At 41.7% G+C, this 22485-nt stretch overlaps 1 protein-coding gene across 1 annotated transcript; it reads left to right on the forward strand.

Moving 5' to 3' along the window:
- Positions 1 to 6399: 6399 nt before the first annotated feature.
- On the forward strand, positions 6400 to 18373 carry LOC143963991 (olfactory receptor 11L1-like). The gene is made up of 3 exons (XM_077473715.1): positions 6400 to 6426; positions 10291 to 10411; positions 16836 to 18373. The coding sequence occupies exons 2-3, from the start codon at positions 10334 to 10336 to the stop codon at positions 17763 to 17765; spliced, it is 1008 nt and encodes a 335-aa protein (XP_077329841.1). The 5' UTR covers positions 6400 to 6426; positions 10291 to 10333; the 3' UTR covers positions 17766 to 18373.
- The last annotated feature ends 4112 nt before the right edge of the window (positions 18374 to 22485 follow it).

Here is a 22485-nt window from a genome sequence, read left to right on the forward strand (position 1 = left end):
GTATAACAAGATTGCAGAAAAGTTCCAGACAGAACTCCACAAATATACCAATAACCTGCAGCAGGAGATAGCTGTCTTAGAAGGCAGGACGGATCTCTTAGAAAAAAAGCATGATGAACTGCAGCTGGCTTATACAGACCGCCGCAGGGATCATGAAGCCCTTATAGATTATGTCTCCCAACTCCAGGTCCACTTGAAGGACCTGGGCAACAGAAAAAGACATAACAATTTGAGAATCAGGGGGGTCCCGAAGGTGGTCACAGAATTAACCCCGGTTATTCACAAGTTGTTTCAGTCCCTGTTGCCTGCCTCTCCGATGGCTGCTTTTGTATGCGACAGGCTGTACAGAGTCCTGCGCCCCAAACTGCCTGATGATAAACCTCCCAGGGATATTATTTTATGCCACAAAGACTATCTCATGAAGGAGGAGATCCTTAGAGCTTCCCGGAACACCCCCAACATCTTGCTGGATGGTGTCAGGATACAGATTTACCCTGACATATCCCCGGCCACCTTACATAAGCGCCACAAGTTCAAAGAAATTACCACACCACTCAGGGAAGCAATAATCCGCTACAGATGGGGTTTCCCTTTCAAACTTCAAGTCATACATAATGGAACCACATATACAGTGATCACCATCCAGGAAGGGCAGGAGCTCCTAGTCAAGCTAGTCCTAAAGAATGAAAGAGGACCTCCCTAGGATGCCTTCCACCCCTCGCCCTTCAGCAATCTGGGCCACCCCTTTACCGCAGAGAGACCGCAGGAGACAGAGACAGAAACTCAGGGGCCACATGATTTTATAGATTCCCTTTCTCATCTTACTCTGGTCCTTACACCATAACTTTTACATATGACCTGGGACAACTATAGTTGATTTGAATATGGATGTGTTACAATAAACTGATGAATTATATTAAATTTTTATCTCATCCATGTTTATATCACTTCAAATCAGACTGTGATCACTGTTGTCAATGATTTAATAAGACATGTGTAGCAGAGTTGCTCAAAAAATCTCGAAAAATCTGTGGGCAAATGATTAGGTGATACGAGTGGGCAAAAGACTAGGTAAGGCGCTTAAAAAAAACTGTGGGCAAAAGACTAGATAAGATGGCCTACCTGCAGTTGAAAATTTTGTAACTGGGAAACATGGACTTTGTAGGCATGTATGAAAATAATAACAAATGTTTTAATAGTTCACATAAAATACATACATATATGACACATGATTGGTAAAACAAACTATGGGACATGCTAGTTCTTCTGGAGGAAATACTAAATATGATTCTTCCTGTGGGGCAATGCTAGACATGTCAAGAAAATGTCCACACTGAGATGTATGTGCTCCTCTTGAGTGTTCCCAAAATCCTTGAGATTAAAAGAATTGCTTGCTCTACATGTTTCGTGACCTGAAATGTCGCTTCTTCGGGAGCTTCAATGTTTCAAAAAGACAGTGCTTTAACAGAGAGTTTCAACGCTCTCCTATACCCAGGAATCACAACTGCAGAGAGGCCCCCTCCATGGGAGCAGGTGAAGACCACGGGCTCTGTTACTGAGCAGCAGCCAAAAGGTCAGCACATCTGTTGGGATGTGAGGGTGCACAGAGTAAATATCTGGTGGTCAATTGCCTTAACAGGTGACGTCACCTTAGGTCGAGTTCTTGCCTATCTCAGTTGTTCACTGATCCTGGATAGAGGGATTCAGTCAATTTGGTATATGCACATAAAGAGGTGTGCATACAAGGCTCTAAATATACTTTTTCTGGAAGTGTAGTTATTCCGGGTTCCGGATGTGAGGCTGCCTGTTTGCCCTTTTGCGAGGTACACCGGGCACCTCCATCCCTCAGAGCACCTGGATGGATGAGGTAAAGGTGTTACAATAAACTGGTGAATTATATTTAATTTTTATCTTATCCATGTTTATATCACTTCAAGGCAGACTATGATTACTGTTGTCAATGATTTAATAAGACTTGTGTAGCAGAGGTGCTCAACAAAGCTCAAAAAAGCTAAGGGCAAAAAACTAGGCGAGGTGCTCAAAAAAACTGTGGGCAAAAGACTGTGATAAAATGGCCTACCTTCAGTTGATCTTTTTCCTATTTCACCATGCTTTGAACTGTGTGTCTGTGTGGAGAAGGCCATCTTAGTAGAGGTGCATGGCCAATAGTAATGAGCTAAATGTACCTGACTTCAGTGCTCCATGTTTGAATGAACACAGAAAACTGTGGCTCGGCTCAGGTGCCCCCATAGCAAGCTGCTTGCTGTGGGGGCTCTGAACAGGAGGGAGGGGCCAGGTGCACTGAATAGGGACCCCGTAAAAAGGAGGACCTGGGCTGCTCTGTGCTAAACCACTACACAGAGCAGGTATGTGCAACGAATTTGTTATTTTTAACTAAAGGAGACTTTAGTATCACTTTAACCCAGGGGCCTCAAACTGGCGGCCCTCCACTACAATTTCCATCATGCCTCTGCCTGTGGAAGTCATGATTGTAAATGTCACCCTTGCAATGCCTTATGGGACTTATAGTTTCGCAACAGCTAGAGGGCAGGAAGTTTGAGACCCCTGCTTTAACCACTTGACCTCCAGAAGGTTTACCCTCCTTTATGTGACCAGGACATTTTTGGCGGTATGGCACTGACTTACTTCAACTGACAATTGCACGGTCATGCAACACTGTATACAAATAAAATGTATGTATTTTTTCCCACAAATAGAGTTTTCTTTTGGTGGTACTTGCTTTATTTTTTGCACTATAAACATAACAAGACTGACAATTTTGAAAAAAAAAATATATATATATATTTTTCACTTTCTGCTATAAAACATATCCAATAAAAAAAAATATAAAAATCAAATTTCTTCATACAGTAAGTGTAGGTAAATATTTATTCTGCTACATGTTTTGGTAAAACATCCTAATAAGCATATATTGATTGGTTTACGCAAAAGTTATAGCGTCTACAAACTATGGGATATATTTATGGAATTTTAATTTATTTTTTATTTATTTATTATTAGTAGTAATAGTAGTAATAGTAGTAATGGTGATGATCAGTGACTTATAGCAGGACTGCAATATTGCGGTGCACAATCAGACACTAACTGACACTTTTGACACTTTAGGGGAACCAGTGACACTAATACAGTGATCCGTGCTAAAAATATGTACTGTCACTGTACTAATGACACTGGCTGGGAAGGGGTTAAACATCTAGGGCAATCAAAAGATTAACTGTATGCCCAGCCAGTGTTTTTGCACATACAGTGTGCTGCTTTTATTAGGAGAAGAGATGGATTCTAGTCCCTGCTTTGCAGAGACATAGAATCGATCTCTTCCTCTCGTCAGTACTGAGATATGCCTTGTTTACATATCTCAGTTCTCTGTGTATTACCAATGATTGGTGGGTGCCGGAGGACATCATGTGCCCGGTACCCTCAGATCAGCTTCTGCTGTGAACGATCACAACAGAGGTGGCCTGTCGGCGGTGCATGCTCCCTGGTGGCGGAAACAACAACCAACACCAGGGTGCTTGATTGAGGAACAGGGGCACTAAGTGATCATGACACCAATATACAGTAAATAAGCCCTCCAAATATAACATTTCTGCCTTCCCACTGACAAACAGATCTAATTTATCACCCTCTGCCTCCACCCACTAACTCACTCATCGACCAGGAGATCACTAATCACTTCAAAATTAAGATTGATAAAATTTGTGATGAGATCTTCATTGTACAGATATCTCCTCCACTTACCATTCCACATCCTACGGTACGCTCAAAGCTTCCCTCATTTAACACTGCTACTATAGAGGAGATTGGCAAACTTTTTTCTAATGCCCACCTGCCCCCTGCACCCTGTTTTCTCACAAAAACTATGGTCACTCTCCAACCCTATTCTACACTTTCCAACTCACATCTTCAATCTCACCCTCTTGTCTGGAATCTTCCACCAATTCTTTCACAAACCTAACTTGCTCCGTGGTTATTTCTTGCTTTGACTGCCTCGACTCCCATCTCATTGGATTACATCTACATAGACTATATCCCCTTCTGTCCATTATGAAATGCTGCTATACTCATCCACCTTACCAATCGTTCAGTGCCTGCTACCCCTCTTTGCCAATCCCTCCATTGGCTTTTGCTCACCCATCAAAAAAATTCAAAATTCAACTTACAAAGCCATCTACTACTCGGCCCCCAACTACATCACTAACTTTGTCTCAAAATACAAAGTAAATTGTTACGGTCATTCTTCTCAAGACCTCCTGCTTTCCAGTCCCTCCTCACCTTCTCTCATGCTCATCTCCAGGACTTCTCCAGAGCCTATCTCATCCTCTGAAACTCCCTACTCCAGCCTGTCTGAGTATCTACTGTCAACATTTAGGAAAAAAACATTCTCTTTAGAGAAGACTATCTTGCCTCCACCCAATAATATTGTATTGGTGTGTAGTAGTCCAGAAATAGGGTTTTGGTTCTAGTGTGTAATATTTTTTAAAGGGGCAATGTTGATAAATTCCTTACAAATGGAAAATCCTTTAAAACTATTTTGAACCACAACTTGAAAATAGAACATCGGCACCCGATGCATGAATCCAGTGCACAATTGGAAAGCCTGCATTGTACTGAAGCACAACGAAGATTCGCATTCCAAGGACCACAGCTATGGAACGCTCTACCCACTAACATCCCCATGGAAGAAACACCCGCCTCTTCTAAGAAGCAGGACAATGCAGGAAGGATTAAGTGCCTTGAGGCAATTCAGTTCGCATTTGTAGCACTATATAAATCATGCAACCATTCATTATTAATATTATTATTATTATACAGGTATTCTATAGCGCCAACAGTTTGCACAGCACTTTACAACATGTGGGCAGATATTACAGTTACATTACAATTTGTTACAATAGGAATCAGAGGGCCCTGCTCGTTAGAGCTTACAATCTAAAGGAAGGGTCAATTGATACAAAAGGTAATAGCTGTGGGGGGATGAGCTGATGGAGGAAGTAAAACAGTGTTAGTTAGAAGCAGGATAGGCTTCTTTAAAGAGAAGGGTTTTCAGGGATCGTCTAAAGATGGATAGATTAGGGGACAGATTGGGGTAGGGAGTTCCAAAGGATGGGAGAAGCTCTGGAGAAATCCTGGAAGCGAGCATGGGAAGAGGTGACAAGGGAGCTGGAGAGCAGGAGGTCTTGGGATGACCGAAGAGAGCATCTTGGTTGGTATTTTGGGACTTGGTTAGTGATGTAACTAGAGGCAGAGTTATCGGTGGCTTTGTAAATTATTGTTAGTACTTTGAATTTTATTCGTTGGGTGAGTGGAAGCCAGTGGAGGGATTGGCAGAGAGGGGTTGAGGACACTAAATGGCTGGTAAGGTGGATGAGTCTGGCAGCGGCATTCATTATGGACTGAAGGGGGATAGTCTATGTAAAGGTAATCCAATGAGGAGGGAGTTGCAGTAGTCAAGGCAAGAGATGACCAGGGAGTGATTTAGAAGCTTGGTGGTGTCATTAGTTAAAAAGGGGCGTATTCTGGGAATGTTGCGGAGGCTAAGGTGGCATGATTTGGACAGGGCTTGTATGGGGGCTTGAAAGGACAGTTCAGAGTCTAAGGTTACCCCTAGCACCCTGGTATGTGAGAACAGACTGATAGGTGTGCTATTGATCTTGACAGAGAAGTCAGGCGAAGGGGCGTGTGGGGGAGGAAATATTAAGAGCTCAGCTTTAGATAGATTCAGTTTGAGGAAGTGGTGTGACATCCAGGCTGATATGTCTATTAGTAGATCAGTGATGCGTGAGGAGATTGATGGGGTGAGCTGAGGGGCAGAGAGATAGATTTGGGGGTCATCAGCATATAAATGGTAGTGAAAGCCATGGGAGGCTATCAGCTGACCCAGTGAGGACGTGTAGATCGAGAATAGTAGAGGTCCAAGGACAGAACCTTGGGGGACTCCAACGGAAAGGGGAGTTGGAGAAGAGGTGGAGTTGTAAGTGACACTGAAGGTGTGATGAGATAGGTAAGATTCAAACCAACGGAGAGTGCAGCTATGGAGACCAAGCAAATTGAGTTTTTTGAGGAAGAGGGGGTGGTCAACTGTATCAAAGGCAGCAGAAAGGTCCAAGAGTAAGAGTATGGATTCATATTCATTCAACGTATGTTGGCAGCTGTCTTGCATTGCATTGGGCTGGATGTATTACTTTGATATATATTTCTTAATTCCCCTTCAGCAATTTTCTTATTCTCCTGAATACATTCTTAATTTAGAATCACCAGAATAGTTATCAGGGCTCCCAACAGACCTAACAGATGTGCATCAGCTACCACTGCACACTTTAAGAATGTCATACTATAAGTATATAAAGGGGCACAACCAGTAGCTTATTTTATGATGAAGAGGCACAAGGCATGTTTCTATCAAAGGTGAGCTAGTAAGCTTTATATATATATATATATACCGTGGTGATCGAAAGTTTGGGCACCCCAGGTAAAAATGTGTTAATGTGCATAACGAAACCAAGGAAAGATGGAAAAATCTCCAAATGGCATCAAATTACAGATTAGACATTCTTATTATACGTAAAAAAAAGTTAGATTTTATTTCCATCATTTACACTTTCAAAATTACAGAAAACAGCAGACGCAATTTTTTGGTTTTCTGTAATTTTGAAAGTGTAAATGGAAATAAAATCTAACTTTTTTTGACATATTATAAGAATGTCTAATCTGTAATTTGATGCAATTTGGAGATTTTTCCATCTTTCCTTGGCTTCGTTATGCACATTAATACACATTTTTACCTGGGGTTCCCAAACTTCCGATCCCCACTGTATATATTAGGGCTCTGGAAATTAAAGATTAATTCCCCAATTAATCGTTAATTTTTTTGATCAATCAAAATTCTTTTGATCGGTATTCACCTCTCCGCCGGCTTCCGGGTCTTCAGGGAGTTTCGTCGGAGATCCAGTGACATCACGGATATCGATATCACCGGGTGCCTCCATCTGCTAACAAGGGGGAGGAGTCCGGTGACGTTGAAGTTCTGATTGAACATAACGCGTACGAGGACGGTGCTACAAATGACGTCACCCGCTGCTGCCCTACGGAACTAACACGATTGTCGGCTTTACATGCTGTGTTTTTATCATCTTTATGTGAGTAGTTTGTGTTTGAACACAAAAATGTAATCTTATACTTAAGGGGTGAGCACTTAGATCTTTTCTTTCTACCCATGACCTGGCGTCCTTGCTGAGATCTAAGGAGACGTGAGAGAAGTTTATGGTCCGTATTAACCCTTTTGATACCCGCTTGTGTGACCACCTGTTTGCACAGGGGTCCATGCCATAAGGTGAGAGTGATTAGATAGAGCGGAGGTGGAGGGATTGTCACACTACTGTGGAAAAAAAATTACTTATGTCAGTGCTTCAGTTTGAATTTAAAACATTTAACTAGTGTTGGGTGATTGTATATAGTGTATGCCACATTTACCACTGACTAATGCAGAGTTGCAATTCAAGGAGATCAGCTAAAAGTAGTTGGATTTGTATGTGCATTATAATTAATCCAAATTAGTCGATTAATCAATGAAAAAAAATCGATTAATCGAACACAAATATTTTAATATTTATATTATATATATATATATATATATATATATATATATATATATATATAAAATAAAGCATTTGTTTATGTCAGATTTTTTCGGTTTTTGGATTCTGCACATTCATTATCTTTTGTTAAAACGATAACGAAAATACTCGAAATTCAGACGAAAATGTATTCGGATGAAAGCGAATGCCCATGTCTATTATATATTGCATTTATGTGTTCTAAAATTAACTTTAGTGTATTTTTTACAAAAATAATTGCACTTGATAAACCATTGTGCAAATATTGTGTGACATACAAAATTGGAACCGCAACCATTTTATTCTCCAGAATCTTTTCTTTCAGAATATATACAATGTTTGGTGAGGAGGAGGGGGTAAAGTAATCTTTAAGCCTAAAATGATTTTTAAACATGTGTGTAAAAACAGCTCTGGCAGCAAAAAGGTTAAACTGTATGTATAGAATTTTCATTCTTTTTGTTTTGGTTAACCGCTTACCGACCAAAGCATTTGTAAACAAAGCATTTCCCTGTTCTGCCTAGTGACAGGACAGTGATCATTTCTCTCTGTCATCGAGAGCAGTGATCACTGTCCTGTGTATTGAAGCCCGTCCCCCTCACAGTTAGAATCACTCCCTAGGACACACTTAACCCCTGAACTGCCCCCTAGTGGTTAACACCTTCACTGCCAGTGTCATTTACACAGTAATCCGTGCATTTTTATAGCACTGATCGCTGTATAAATGACATTGGTCCCAAAATAGTGTCAAAAGTGTCCGATCTGTCCACCATAATGTTACAGCCCCAATAAAAATCGCAGATCGCTGCCATTACTAATAAAAAAAGTACAAATATAAATGCCATAAAACTATCCTCTATTTTGTAGATACATTTTGGGCAAACCAATCAATATACGCTTATTGTGATTTTTTTTTTTACCAAAAAATATGTTGAAGAATACATATCGGCCTAAACTGAGGACATTTATATATATATATATATATATTCGTGGATGATATTTATTATAGCAAAAAGTAAAAAAAAAATAATTTTTTTCAAAATGTCACTCTTTTTTTGTTTATAGTGAAAAAAATAAAAACTGTAGAGGTGATCAAATACCACCAAAAGAAAGCTCTATTAGTGGGGAAAAAAAGGACATCAATTTTTTTTGGGTACAGCGTCGCACGACCACGCAATTGTCAGTTAAAGTGGCGCAGTGCCAAATCGCAAAAAGTGCTCTGGTCAGGAAGGGGGTAAATTCTTCTAGGGCTGAAGTGGTTAAAAAACCACCTCTATTTAAAGAGATTTCTTCTCAATTCTCATTGTGTTTCTGGAATGGGAAGTGAAAGCTCCTTAACAGGACACAGACAAAACAAATATAACCTGGCTGTGTTTTTTTTTTTTAACCGCTTGATCTCTGGAAGATTTACCCCCTTCATGACAGGCCATTTTTTGCTATACGGCACTGCGGTTCTTTACTGACAATTGTTTGGCTGGGAAACACTGTACCCAAATAAAATGTATGTATTTTTTTTCCCACAATTACAGCTTTCCTTTGATGGTATATAATTACCACTGGGTTTGTTTTGATTTTTTGCACGATAAACAAATAAGGACTGACAATTTAAAAAAAAATTGTATATATATATATATATATATATATATATATATATATATATATATATATATAAACTGTTTTTTTTTGTTTTTTTTTGCACGATAACATGATAAACAAAAAAAGATTGACAAAATTATATATATATATATATATATATATATATATATATATATATATATATATTTATTTGTTTATTTTTGTTATTTCTAAAACACATCCAATAAAAAAAATGTTAAAAATCCAATTTCTTCATAAATTTAGGCCAATATGTATTCTGCTACATTTTTTTGGTAAAAAAAAAAAAAAAAAACAATAGGCGTATATTGATTGGTTTGGGCAAAAGTTATTGCGTCTACAACCTATGAGATATTTTTTAAAGTTTCTTTTCAGTGGTAATGGCAGCCATCAGTGACTTATAGGGAGACTGGGATATTGCGGCGGACATTCAGACACTGACACTTTTTGGGTTTTCCCTTTAGAACCACTTTAGGGAGCCCATACCTCAATAGAAAATGTCCTAGTGCAATACACAATATCGTTCTAACGCACCGCATCTCCAATCTCGGTAAATAGCATATGATGTAGGCTCTTTACCACATGATCAGCTGTAACCAATCACAGCGGTAACCAGGAATTGCCGGTAATTGGCTTTCCTTAGTTCGAGCTAACAAGGCGCGGGCAGAGCAGAGACGATCAGCAGCTCTCCTGACAGGGGAGTCTGCGCTGATAATCAGCACAGCCTTCATCAGAGATGTCCCCCACAGATGCCAATCAGTGCCCATCAGATGCCAATCAATACCCATTACAAATACCAAATCAGTGCTCATCAGTAATGCCTGTCATTGCTCATTTATGGGGAAAAAATTTATAACAATTTAATTTGGGTACAGTGTTGGATGACCGCGCAATTTTAATTTTAAAGTGTGACAGCACTGAAAGCTGAAAATTGGTCTGGGCAGGAGGGGGGTAAAAGTGCCCTGTATTGAGGTGGTTTAAGTGATATGAAATAATGCAAACTGATGTATGACATGTACAATAACAGATCATGTAATATTACCAGATCAGTTTCCTCATAATTGCCAATAAGTTAACGTTAGTGAAGAATGAGTAGAACATCAAGGGACACCCAAGACCCCAAAGAAAGTGAACTTTTAGACACAAAGGAGAATGGAACTTCAAATGTAAGTAAAAAAAAATACTGAAGATGTGGTAAATCATTTCTGCATGTCCTGCTAAATTGTATTATACTGCAGATGTTACAGAGAGCTCAATTCAAGAATGGATATTGCTTTCGGGATTTGCGTCACGTGACACATGTTTCCAAAATATTACACGCAATACTGAAACTGTCAATTCACTATCCCTTTCTTGTAAAAAAAAAACTGTTTTAAAGTCAATTCACTAAAGGGCATAAATAAATAAATTCACATCTTAAAGGATTAGGGGTCCAGGCATATGGTATGTGAAGAATGAAGTTCATTTCAGCTGGTTGTCAAGGAGCTGGCGCCCTCTGGCATCCTTAACAACCAGGAATAGCTGCTTCTTAAAGAGCCGCCACCCCAATTATGACTCGTCTTCTATCAGCAGGATTCCCTGCTGATAGCAGAATGTACGTTTTTGAATACATACATTTTTTTTTTTTAATAAAACAGTAAGGGGCTCCCCCCAATCCATACCAGGCTCTTTAGATCTGGAATGAGTTTTAAGGGGGACCTCATGCTAAAAATTAAAAAAAATGGTTTGGCGGCTCCCCTGAAATCCATACAAGATCCTCCTGAACCATACCATGCCACATGCCCTCAACATGGGGGGTGCTTATGGTTGGGTGGGACTCCCAACTGTCCCCGATTTCAGGGGACTGCTCCTGATATGGAGCAATATCCCTCTGTCCCTCATTCCTCCTTATTTGTCCCTCATTTCGGTCTGATCCATATAGTTGCATATAAAATGCACTTTTTATCTTTCAAAAAGTGTTTCCCAGTGCTAAACCTTTCATGCAATTTCTAAATTGCTGCATCTGTACATTTTAAAGGCCAATATAAAAGAATAGTAGTGGTAAAAAAAAAAGCTCTTGTGGATTTACCATATTTATCGCCGTATAGCACGCACCCCAAATTTAGGAGGGCATATTAAGGAAAAAAACTTACATTTAAATCCCCATCAATGCAGCCTTATCAGTGTCCATCTGCAGCCTTGTCAGTGTCATTTGCAGCTTTGCCCAGTGAAATTGCAGCCTTGTCGGTGTTAGTGCAGTTTAAATATGGCGCCGCCGAGATATACAGAGACGGTCCTGTGTATCTCGGCTCCTCTTGGCTCCTCTCGGCTCCTCTCGGCTCCTCTTTCAGTCCCGCCCAGTCCCTCCCTATGATGGACATAACACAGGTCCAATGGCGGGACTGGGCTTGACTGTGAGCAGAGCCGAGCAGCGCCGATATACACATAGCCGAGTGAAATTGCAGCCTTGTCGGTGTTAGTGCAGTTTAAATATGGCGCCGCCGAGATATACAGAGACGGTCCTGTGTATCTCGGCTCCTCTTGGCTCCTCTCGGCTCCTCTCGGCTCCTCTTTCAGTCCCGCCCAGTCCCTCCCTATGATGGACATAACACAGGTCCAATGGCGGGACTGGGCTTGACTGTGAGCAGAGCCGAGCAGCGCCGATATACACATAGCCGAGTGTACTTGGCTAGGCTCGGCTCCTCTCGCAGTCCTGCCCAGTCCCGCCCAGTCACACCTAGTCCATGTGTTATGGACATAACACATGGACTAGGTGTGACTGTGAGCGGAGCTGAAAGGAGTGCAGCTGAGAGGAGCCGAGCCTAGCCGAGCCTAGCCGAGAACACTTGGCTATGTGTATATTAGCAGCACTCGGTTCTTCTGGCCTCCCCTCCCAGTCACGCCCAGTCCCCTCCTATGATGGACATAACACAGGGACTGTGCGTGACTGTGAGTGGAGCCGAGAGGAGCCAAGCCTAGCCAAGTATACTTGGCTATGTGTATATCAGCAGTGCTCAGCTCTTCTCAGTTCCTCTCACAGTCACGTCCAGTCCCCTCCTATGATGGACATAACACAGGGACTGGCCGTTACTGTGAGCGGAGCCGGGAGGAGCCGAGCTTAGCCGAGTACACTTGGTTATGTGTATATCAGCACCGCTCAGCTCTTCTCGGCTCCCCTCACAGTCGCGCCCAGCCCCGCCCTATGATGGACATAACACAGGAATAAAGACATAGCTGAGTGTACTCGGCTAGGTTTGGCTCCTCTCGGCTCCGTTCACAATCACACCCAGTCCCTGTGTTATGTCCATCATAGGGCGGGACTGGGTGTGACTGTGAGTGGAGCCAAGAGGGACCAAGCCTAGCTGAGTACACTCAGCTATTTGCATATCGGCGCCGCTCACTCCTCCGCTCACAATCAGAGGCGGACCGACGGGGATGAGAGTATAACACGCACCCACAATTTTCCCCTGATTTTAAGGGGGGGAAGTGCGTGTTATATGTCGATAAATATGACAATTAACCTTTTTTTGGTTAATTCTTCTTTAAGAAGGTGTGACAGGGGGGGTATCCTATACCTACATACGTTTGTTAGTAGGTGTCCCTCATTCCCATCTCAGAATGTTAGGAGGTATGAGACTCCCACCAAAGCATCTTGTCTCCATGTTGATGAAATGTAATTTCCTGCTTCTTTAATTGTCTGAAATGTGCAATTTTGTTTTGGAAATGTTAAAGATGGACAACAACTATCCTACTACTGATTAGTGGTTCCAAATTAATAATAACTACTTCTGTAGCGAACAGACACAAAAAGATACACTCAACGTCTTTCCAAACCACTGTTCTGTTTATTTGGTGCATTTGAGGGTTTGTTATCATAACTGTGCTTATGAAGGTTACACATTACTATTACAATTGTAAGTAGTACATAGGAAAGTTTCTTATCGGGGTCCTAGGACTTTGAGTACATTACAGAAGAGTTAGTATGATGCCAAGGACAATGGCTACAGTAAACAAAACATACAAAATAACAATTCACAAATATGCAGAGTTTAACATTTCTTTCACACTAAGATCCAAGTAAAATTGAGGCCTTATCTGCAATTGGAATTTCATTTTTGATAAGATACTTCCTAAGGCTTGTCTACTGAAGAACACTGCAGCTTTACTCATTAGAGCAATGGGATTTGTTCAGGCGGTTATAATTAACTCCAACCCAAGGATATGGTAAAACCAACAGTAATTACTTCAGAACAAAAAAAGGTAGGTGTCTTCAACACTGTTTTTTAAAAGTCATGCAATGTGCAAAAATCCCCCAGTGGAAATTGTCTTTTTCTTAAAAAAAAAAGAAAAGTTACACTTTCAATAATGGAATCCAGTTTAACCGCTTGCCGTCCAGCCCATGACGATATACGTCAGCAGAATGGCACGGCTGCTCAAATGGGCGTACCCGTACGTCCTGACGTGGAACATTTCTCTATACGCTATGCGTAATCCATGTCTCCTGCGCTAATAAAGCGCCCTTTCAGCCTCTTGGTATAATGCATCTCAGTACACCCCTGGTTCCTGAGTAAAACAGACATAACCACCGTCCTCACCTCCTCAGCTCCACAGGCAGACTTGTTTCTGGAGAGCCCGTGTTGTTTATTCATAGTACTTAACAATAGAGATTGGTAGCTTCACAATCGGTCAATCAAGCACAGGCATTCCTTCAAGCAGGAGGAGTTATACAAATCTCAACCAATGAACAATGACTAGGGTAGTGTATGGGCGTGCCTATGCAGGGGCAGTGTGTATGATTTCCCACCCCCTGTCCCTGTAAGCCATGCTCTCCAGTAAGACAAAAAAAGGCAAATGGCTGGCCTTGAAATCGTGAACACTGTTCCAGAGCACAACGCACTCAAAGACTCACGTTTTTACCATTGGCGTGAATCCTTATTCTGCATTGTTCAGAGAACAAAGCATATCTGGATTTTTCTACCATTCCTGTGGATGGGAGATTATCTGCAGAGACACACCATAGCCCCTCTATGTGCTGATCAGACACACAGAGAGACATGAGCATACATCCCCCTCCATAACCAATAATGTCTTGGCAGAGTGAACACATCCCCCCAGACGATCGTCTGTGCATTGCACAGGGGCCCTTCGCTGGCGGACATATCCCCACTCTGCAAACACTTCTCTGCATCCTCAAGAATCTTTCCACTACAAAACGGGTCTCAACTGGCATCAGTCTGTCCCTGTCCGCTCTTTAGAGCAGGCTGCAGGAGAACACTGGGAGACACTGTGACAATACATATTAAATACATCTTAATAAAATTTCCACAACAGTCAACTTTAAATCGCAGGCTAGCGGGCACGTGTGCGTTGCCAGCGCCGCAGGAGCGTGCCTGCAGGTCCCACAAACTTGATCTCTGCTGGTGGCCCGCGATCATGACATGGAGAGGCAGGACAGGGAGATGTAAACAAGCCATTTCCCTTTTCTGCCTAGCAACATGATAGGGACCTACTGCTCCCAGTGATCGGGAGCAGTGATCTCTGTCATGTTCTAGTGAGCCCACCCCTCTACAGTTATAAAACACTGAGGGAACACATTTAACCCCTCGATCACCCCCCAAGGGTTTAACCCCGTCACTGCCAGTGACATTTACCCAGTAATCAGTGAATTTTTATAGCACTGATCTCTGTATAAATGTCAGTGGTCCCAAAATAGTGTCAAAAGTGTCCGATCTGTCTGCCGCAATGTCACAGTCATGATAAATAATAATAAAATCTATCCCCTATTTTGTAGACCCTATAACTTTTGCGCAAAACCAATCAATATACGTTTATTGCGATTTTCTTTTTACCAAAAATATGTAGAAGAATACAAATTGGTCTAAACTGAGGAAAAAATTGTTTTTTTATATATTTTTGGGGGATATTTATTATAACAAAAAGTTAAAAATATTGCTTTTTTTTTTCAAAACTGTCACTCTTTTTTTGTTTATAGCGCAAACAATAACAACCGCGAGGTGATCAAATACCATCAAAAGAAAGCTCTATTTGTCGGAAAAAAAAGAATGTAAATTTTGTTTGGGTGTAACGTCGCACGGCCGCACAATTGTCAGTTAAAGCAATTGTCAGTGCCGTATCGTAAAAACATACTTTGGTCAGGAAGGGGGTAAATCCTTCTGGGACTGAAGTGGTTAAAGATTATTTTCCTTCACTAGCTTAAAGCGGTTCTTCACCTTTAAAAAAAATATTAAAAGCCAGCAGCTACAAATATTGCAGCTGCTGACTTTTAATAAATTCACACTTACCTGTCCCAGGGTCCAGCGATGTCGGCGGCAGATGATGAGCGATCGCTCGTCTCTCTGCTGCCCCCGCCACCATCCTCTGTCAGGGAATTGGGAAGTGAAGTGTTGCGGCTTCACTGCTCGGTTCCCTACTGCGCATGCGCGAGTCGCGCTGCGCGTCTGTACTGGTCCCCGCTGTGCCCTAGGAACTGTGTGTTTCCCAGGGCGGGGCATCTGTGGCGGTCTGCGGTGGTCTGTCCCGGAAGTGGGTGCAGTTACCTGGATTATCCAGGTAACTGCACCCCCCTCCCCAATGAAAGGTGCAGATTGTGGCACCGGAGGGGGGGAGGGATCACATGAGCGGAACTTCCACTTTAGGGTGGAGAACCGCTTTAAATAAGCACCTAGGTAAGGGAAACAAAGGGATTGTTTTACTAAAACTGGAGAGGGAAAAACCTGGTGAAGCTGTGCATGGTAGCCAATTAGCTTCTAACTTCAGCTTGTTTAATTAAGCTTTGACAAAAAAAATGGAAACGGATTGATTTCTATGCAGAGCTGCATCAGATTTTGCACTCTCCAAAACCTCAAAGTTTCACATAACTGGTAAAGACCAACTGATGTGAGGGCTTTCCCTTACATCTCCTGTTCTGTGTATCCCCTGAGATTGATGACAGGGTAAGACAAGATATAGAGGGGCATGGGGACCTGTAGTAAGTTCTGGCCAGCAGAAGGACTGGATCTTGCGATGAAGTAGAAACTGAAGAACAGGAACTCCTGCTGGATATCATCACCAAGCTTGCAGAAGTAGGAGACAGGAACATAGTCAGACAGGCAGAAGTTGGCAATGGGCAGGTATCTGAGGTACAGATCTGCAAAACAAGAGAGTAAATAAGATTTAGTCAGAGGTCAGCATCACACAGGCATATAGTGTGTTAAAGGGATAAACAACGTGAAGGGGAAGAAAAACAAGCCAGAGGTCAGGTACTGAGAGGATCAAGTTCAGACGTGGTCAAAAGGCAAACCGGGTATTTCACAGGAACAAGCAGGGTCTGGTCACGGGTCGCTGATGACCACTCAGCAATGATCTTGAGTCTTGCAGTGTTTTAAATAGGCCACTGGGTTCAAAAGTAAATTCAAGTGTAAAATGCGCATGCACATATGCAGATGCAAACACGACCCTGATTCTGGACTGTTCCACTTATATGTGCAGTTCTTTTTTCATGGGCAGGATCTCAGTTTTGCTGACAAAAGGACTACTGTCTGCTGAAACTTGAAGTTTGGTCCGTTCTTTCTCCACTTATATTTGCAATATTTTTTTTTCCATTTAAAATAGGGAATCAACCAAACTACATTTGCAGATTTTTTTCTCTTGGGATTCCAGAACAGTAAAGACTTAAAAGTTCTAATTACATTTATTCTGCTTGTGGTTTACTCTATGACAATTTTTGGGAACTCTGTGATCATCTTATTAGTGTCCTGTAGCAAAACCCTGCAATCGCCTATGTACTTCTTGCTTACACAGTTGTCTACAAATGATATACTATTGACATCAGCCATTGTTCCCAACACACTCTATGTATCACTAAATGATGGTGGAACAATTTCTTTTCCTGCCTGTATCACCCAGTTTTATTTCTTTGGTGCATCAGAAACCTCAGAGTGTCTTCTTCTTACAGTAATGTCTTATGATCGCTATTTGGCAATTTGTAACCCACTGCGGTATTCTGTTTTAATGAATAGAGGGCTTTGTTTGAAACTGATTATTGCCACTTGGATGTTAAGCTTCTCATTGATATTGATTGATACTGTATCATTATCTAAGTTAGAGTTCTGCAAATCAAATATTATTGACCATTTTTTTTGTGACCTGGATCCATTGATGAACATTTCTTGCTCTGATACATATTTTCTTCAGTTAGAAGTTACTTTACTAAGCATTCCACTTGTAATTGTACCATTTATATTGATTGTGATATCATATGCTTATATTATTTTTGCCATACTGAAGATCCAGTCCAAGACCGGTAGGCAGAAAACCTTCTCCACATGTAGTTCCCATCTGAGTGTGGTGATCATGTTCTATGGAACTCTAATTGGTATTTATGTTCTCCCAAACAGAGAACAAGTCCTGAACACTGGTAAGATTCTGTCATTGTCTTATACTGTGGTGATCCCTTTGCTGAACCCCATTATCTACAGCTTAAGAAACCAGGACATTAAGAAATCCTTGCAGAAAAATATTAGAAACATGATTGTTATATAGAAATCTGGGATTTATATACGATCAGTTCTTTTTGATCTAGGTCAGTTTATCAACAATATCAACTTGCGCGATTACAACTGATCCAAAACACGGCGGCAAGACTTATAACAGAAAAAAAACCCTGGGAACCAATCTCTCCTTCACTGAGGAGCTTACATTGGCTAACCGTAAAAAATCGGATCACATTCAAGACCCTCTGCCTCACCCAAAAATGCGTGCATAGAGAAACTCTGCAATACCTAGCTGAGAAAATACATCTTTACACACAAACCCGCAGTCTTCGATCAGCCAACAAAAACCTCCTCCTCGTGCCAAAAGCCCGGTACAAATCTAAGGGGGATCGGAGATTCGCTGTCCAAGGACCTCAGCTATGGAATGCTCTACCAATCAACATCCGCCTGGAAGAAAACCACCTAGCTTTTAGGAAAAAACGCAAGACCTTCCTCTTCTAGCTGATGACCAAAGCTCATCACAGCGCCTTGAGGCGATTTAGTTCACGTTGTACGCTATACAAATATTTAATTAATTCATTCAAAGCTGATGTGCAATCTACTTTCTTATGAATGTGAATATACATTTTTTTTAAATAAAAATCCATTCTGTTTTGATTATTTATCATATTTTTCAATTCTTCAGCAGACTACGTAAAGTGGAAGTTTAAAAATATACAAGTATGCATTAACTATCACATATTAAATTCATTAGTAACTTTTGACACCTATCAATATTCATACATTGTTTATGTTACATAGCAATTGTGTACTTACAGACAATAAATAGCCAGCCACATCCTTATTTTGAAGTTGTTAGATGCTTCACTCTCTTCAGATATCTCCTGGAAAGAAAAATATGGGCCAAGGGGGATACCTCTTGAGTTCTACCTACATATATCAGATAATATTGATCTACAACATTAAAGAGAACCAAAATGTTTTTTCTTAGTATGCCTTTTCTCTCAAACCCAATCAAAAATAGTGGTACAGAGAGAAATGGCATGTATGTGTATGAATAAACACTTAGGCCGCGTACACACGGGCGGATTGTCTGTCCAACTTAGTCCGCTGAACAGTGTTTCAGTGGACAATCCGCTCGTGTGTGGGCTTCAGGGGACTTTTTCAACGGACAATCTGACGAACAAAGTCTTACGGAATTTCCGTAAGACAGTCCGTTCAAACTTGGTTTTGTCCGTCCAAACTTGGTTTCAGCGGACAGTCCGCTCGTGTGTAGGCAAGTTGGACGGACTAAGTATGGTGCATGCTCAGAAAGGGTTTACACGGCCGAAGGTTGCATTGCAGTGTATAGGACGTCGTTTTTCTAGTCCCGTCGTACGTGCTGTACACGTCATCACGCACGCTTTCAGCGGACTGTCTGCTCATCGTGTGTGGTCAAGTCCGTTCATGCTAATTTTGAACAGACTGTCTGTCGGATTGTCTGCCGAACTTAGTTGGGCAGACAATCCGCCCGTGTGTACGCGGCCTTAGTCAAACAATTTTTTTTAATACTTCATTTCTTTTTTTGTTTAAAAAAATTTACAAAATTACACAACTAGATCTAAATATGTGAAATAGTATGCCATGGGGGTGGTATAAATTAGTGGTTCTCAACCTCAGTCTTCAAGTACCCCCAATGGGCCATGTTTTGGGAACTTCCTTAGATAAAATAGCTCTTATCAGTACCATGTCATTGATATTGATTTAAATCAGCTGTGCAAAGTAAAGGAAAACATATATGGCCCATTGTGGGAACTTGAGGACTGAGGTTGAGAACCACTGGTATAAATAATACACAGTACAGTATAGTATATTATACATGTAATATAAGAAAAGTCTCACATAAAACAGCCATAACAACAGAGAACCTAGAGGTGTCAAAAATTAAAAAAACTTTTTATAAGAATAAAAAAGCGGCCACAGCCGTAGACTCCCTCACTGATTCTGTGGGATGTAAAATAGTAGCCAACGAAGAGATAGCAAACCACTTTGTTCAATATTATACTCAGCTTTATAATCTTGGCCCCACAAAACCACAGGCAAGAGAAGCTCCCAGGATCCAAATGATTTCCTTAAATATTATAGCCCCAAAACCTTATCCCATTTGGATGCTGAAGAACTGGTCCGCTCCCTTCCCTCTGAGGAAGTCAAACAAACGAAGGCCAGAAAAAGCCCTGGCCCAGACGGCCTAATGGATGGATACTATAAAACTTTCGCTCAAACCATATCTCCTAAAAGCATTTAACTCCCTTTCTTTAGATAACCCTCCGCTCCCAAGATCTCCTTATGGCTCACATCCCAATGATCCTAAAACCAAACAACGATCCCTCATTGGTCACCAACTATCACCCAATCTCTCTACTGAACTTAGATCTCAAACTTTTTGCAAAAGTCAACCACATACTCCCCTTATTAACCAAACTCATCTCCCTAGACCAGGTGAGATTCATACCTGGTAGAGAGGCAAAAGACAACACCATAAAAGCAATTAATTAATACATAAATGTTTGATATCGACCCACACCCATGGTTTCTTTCTCTCCCTGGAAGGCCATTGAAGGCATCCGATAGAGTGGCCTGGGACTATATGTCTGCAGCCCTCAAAACTCTGAGCATTCGAAAAGGTATGCTGCAACTCATCTTAACCCTCTACTCAGCCCAAACAGCCAAGGTCTGAGTTAACGGCCACCTGTCGAATGCCTTCTTAATATCTTTTTTTAACATGAACAGAATATTCCTTTATTAAGATATAGGCATGATATAGTTTATGAAGTACAAAATGGAAATAGCTAAAGGTACATGGAAGTTGTCTTACAGCAGTTGAGAGTCATATTCAACAGATCAGTAGAGTGCAGTTATAACACATAAACTGGGTACTTCATGGGAGATAATAGTTGGGATTAACACGTGAGATCTTGGCTTCCAGCCTGTCCAGAAGAGATGTTGCGGGGGATTTATCCCAGCTATACGTTCCAGGGTTGCCAAACTCTCTCATATTTCTTAGGGCAGTTTCTGTTTACATACGTCAGTTTGTACATAGGAAGAGCTGAGTTAATAGATTTTTCCCAAGAATCTACGGAAGGGAGGTGATCAGGAATTCCATCTTAGTATAATCTCTCTTTTAGCATAGTATAATAGAAAGCAGATAAGTAGTTTGGTGTATCTAGGTCTTTGGTCATGGAAATTTAGGAGCAGCAGCTCAGGGGTAGTCGGGAGGGCCAGCTGGAGGAGGAAGCTTATGAGCTCAACCACCTCCGTCCAGAACCAAGCCACTCTGGGGTAGCTCCAGAACATGTGTATGTATGTGCTAACATTACTTCCACAGTGATTGTAGTTTTCAGATCTCTCAGGGTAGATATTATGCAACCTCTGGGGCATGAAGTATACCCTATGTAAAAATTTGACCTGAATCAGTCTATCCCTAGAGGAAATCAACACCTGGGCACTTTCCCCAAGGCTGTTATCCCAGTTTTCCCTGTGCAGGTCTGGTATGTCAGCCTTCCATCTCTCCCAAAGGCATTCCATTTTGGGAGAGTTGACTCCCAGTAAGTCAAAGTACAGGGTAGATAAAGGTTTGGATAAGCGTTCTTGGGCCAGCCTTTCTTCTATGGGGTCCATAGCTAGTTTTGGGATATTGGGGAACTAGGCTTACATAGCATGGCACAGCTGGAAGTATCTGAATTTCATCCCCTCAGGTAAACAGAATTTTTGTTAGTGAGAGCAGTCTGGCAGCTGTCAGAACATCTCCCAGGATCTTAATCCCATATATGTCTCAGAGCTGGGGGTTGGGGATGGAGTGAAGATGTGGGAGATTTGGATTACCCCACAATGAAGTAAAGGGAGACCGTCTGTTGGGGCAAGTAAATATTGTCCTAGCAATAGTCCAAAACCTGAGCATAGTGCTAGTGAGATAAGGTAAGACAGTATAGGCTTGGGGTCCCTAATAAATCAAATTCCCTAGTTCCTGGAGAGATCCCAGACTAGCTGCCTTAAGACAGACCACAGTATTTTCCCACAAGCGTAAAAACCACCAGCGGACAGTAACTAGCATCCACAACTAGCGCCAGGCCTCCACAATGCACTGGGAGGGTCAGGGTAGATCTAGCCATTCTAGGAAGGGCCCCTCCCCATATAAAGCTTCCCATACATTTCTCCACCTCTTTGAAGAACAGGTTGAGCATCCAGGTTGGGCAATAGTGGAAGACATAGAGAAACTTGGGAAGGAAAATCATTTTCAGGAGGTTAATTCTTCCCATAGAATTCAGGGGTAGCGAGGACCACACTGTACACTTCTCCTTAAGTAGGGTAAGCATCGGGAGTATGTTAAGTTCGGAGCAGCTAGCCAGTTCCTTCCTGACCTGGATGCCCAAGTAATTAAACTGTTCTACCCACATCAGCTGAGTACCTAGCGCGTTGGTTCTTGCTTGAGGGTCAAGGGGAAAAGAATGAACCTATCCCAGTTAATAAGCACCCCCGAGTAGTGACCAAATTTGTTAAACAGGTTCAGGGCCACCGTCAGAGAACCATCCGCATCTTGCAGATAGAGCAGAGCATCATCAGCTTATAAGGAGATCCTCTCCTCCAGCGGCCCCACTTTCAGTCCCTTAACCAAGTCAGACTCCCTAATGAAAATCGCTATTGGCTCCAGATCCAGGGAAAACAGGGAGGGAGATAGCTGACATCCCTGGCTGGTACCCCTCTATAGTGGAAAGGACTCAGACAGCCTATAT

This window comes from Lithobates pipiens, unplaced genomic scaffold (assembly GCF_037356315.1).
Source record: "Lithobates pipiens isolate NorthernLeopardFrog02 unplaced genomic scaffold, aLitPip1_a1.2 Scaffold_8, whole genome shotgun sequence".
Lineage (NCBI taxonomy): Eukaryota > Metazoa > Chordata > Amphibia > Anura > Ranidae > Lithobates > Lithobates pipiens.

Bases quoted from the DNA above. Each gene is read 5' to 3' on its own strand.
- LOC143963991 (XM_077473715.1), top strand. From the start codon at position 10,334: ATGAGTAGAACATCAAGGGACACCCAAGACCCCAAAGAAAGTGAACTT. The intron at 10,412-16,835 runs GTAAGTAAAAAA...CATTTAAAATAG, and splicing joins AGGAGAATGGAACTTCAAAT to GGAATCAACCAAACTACATT.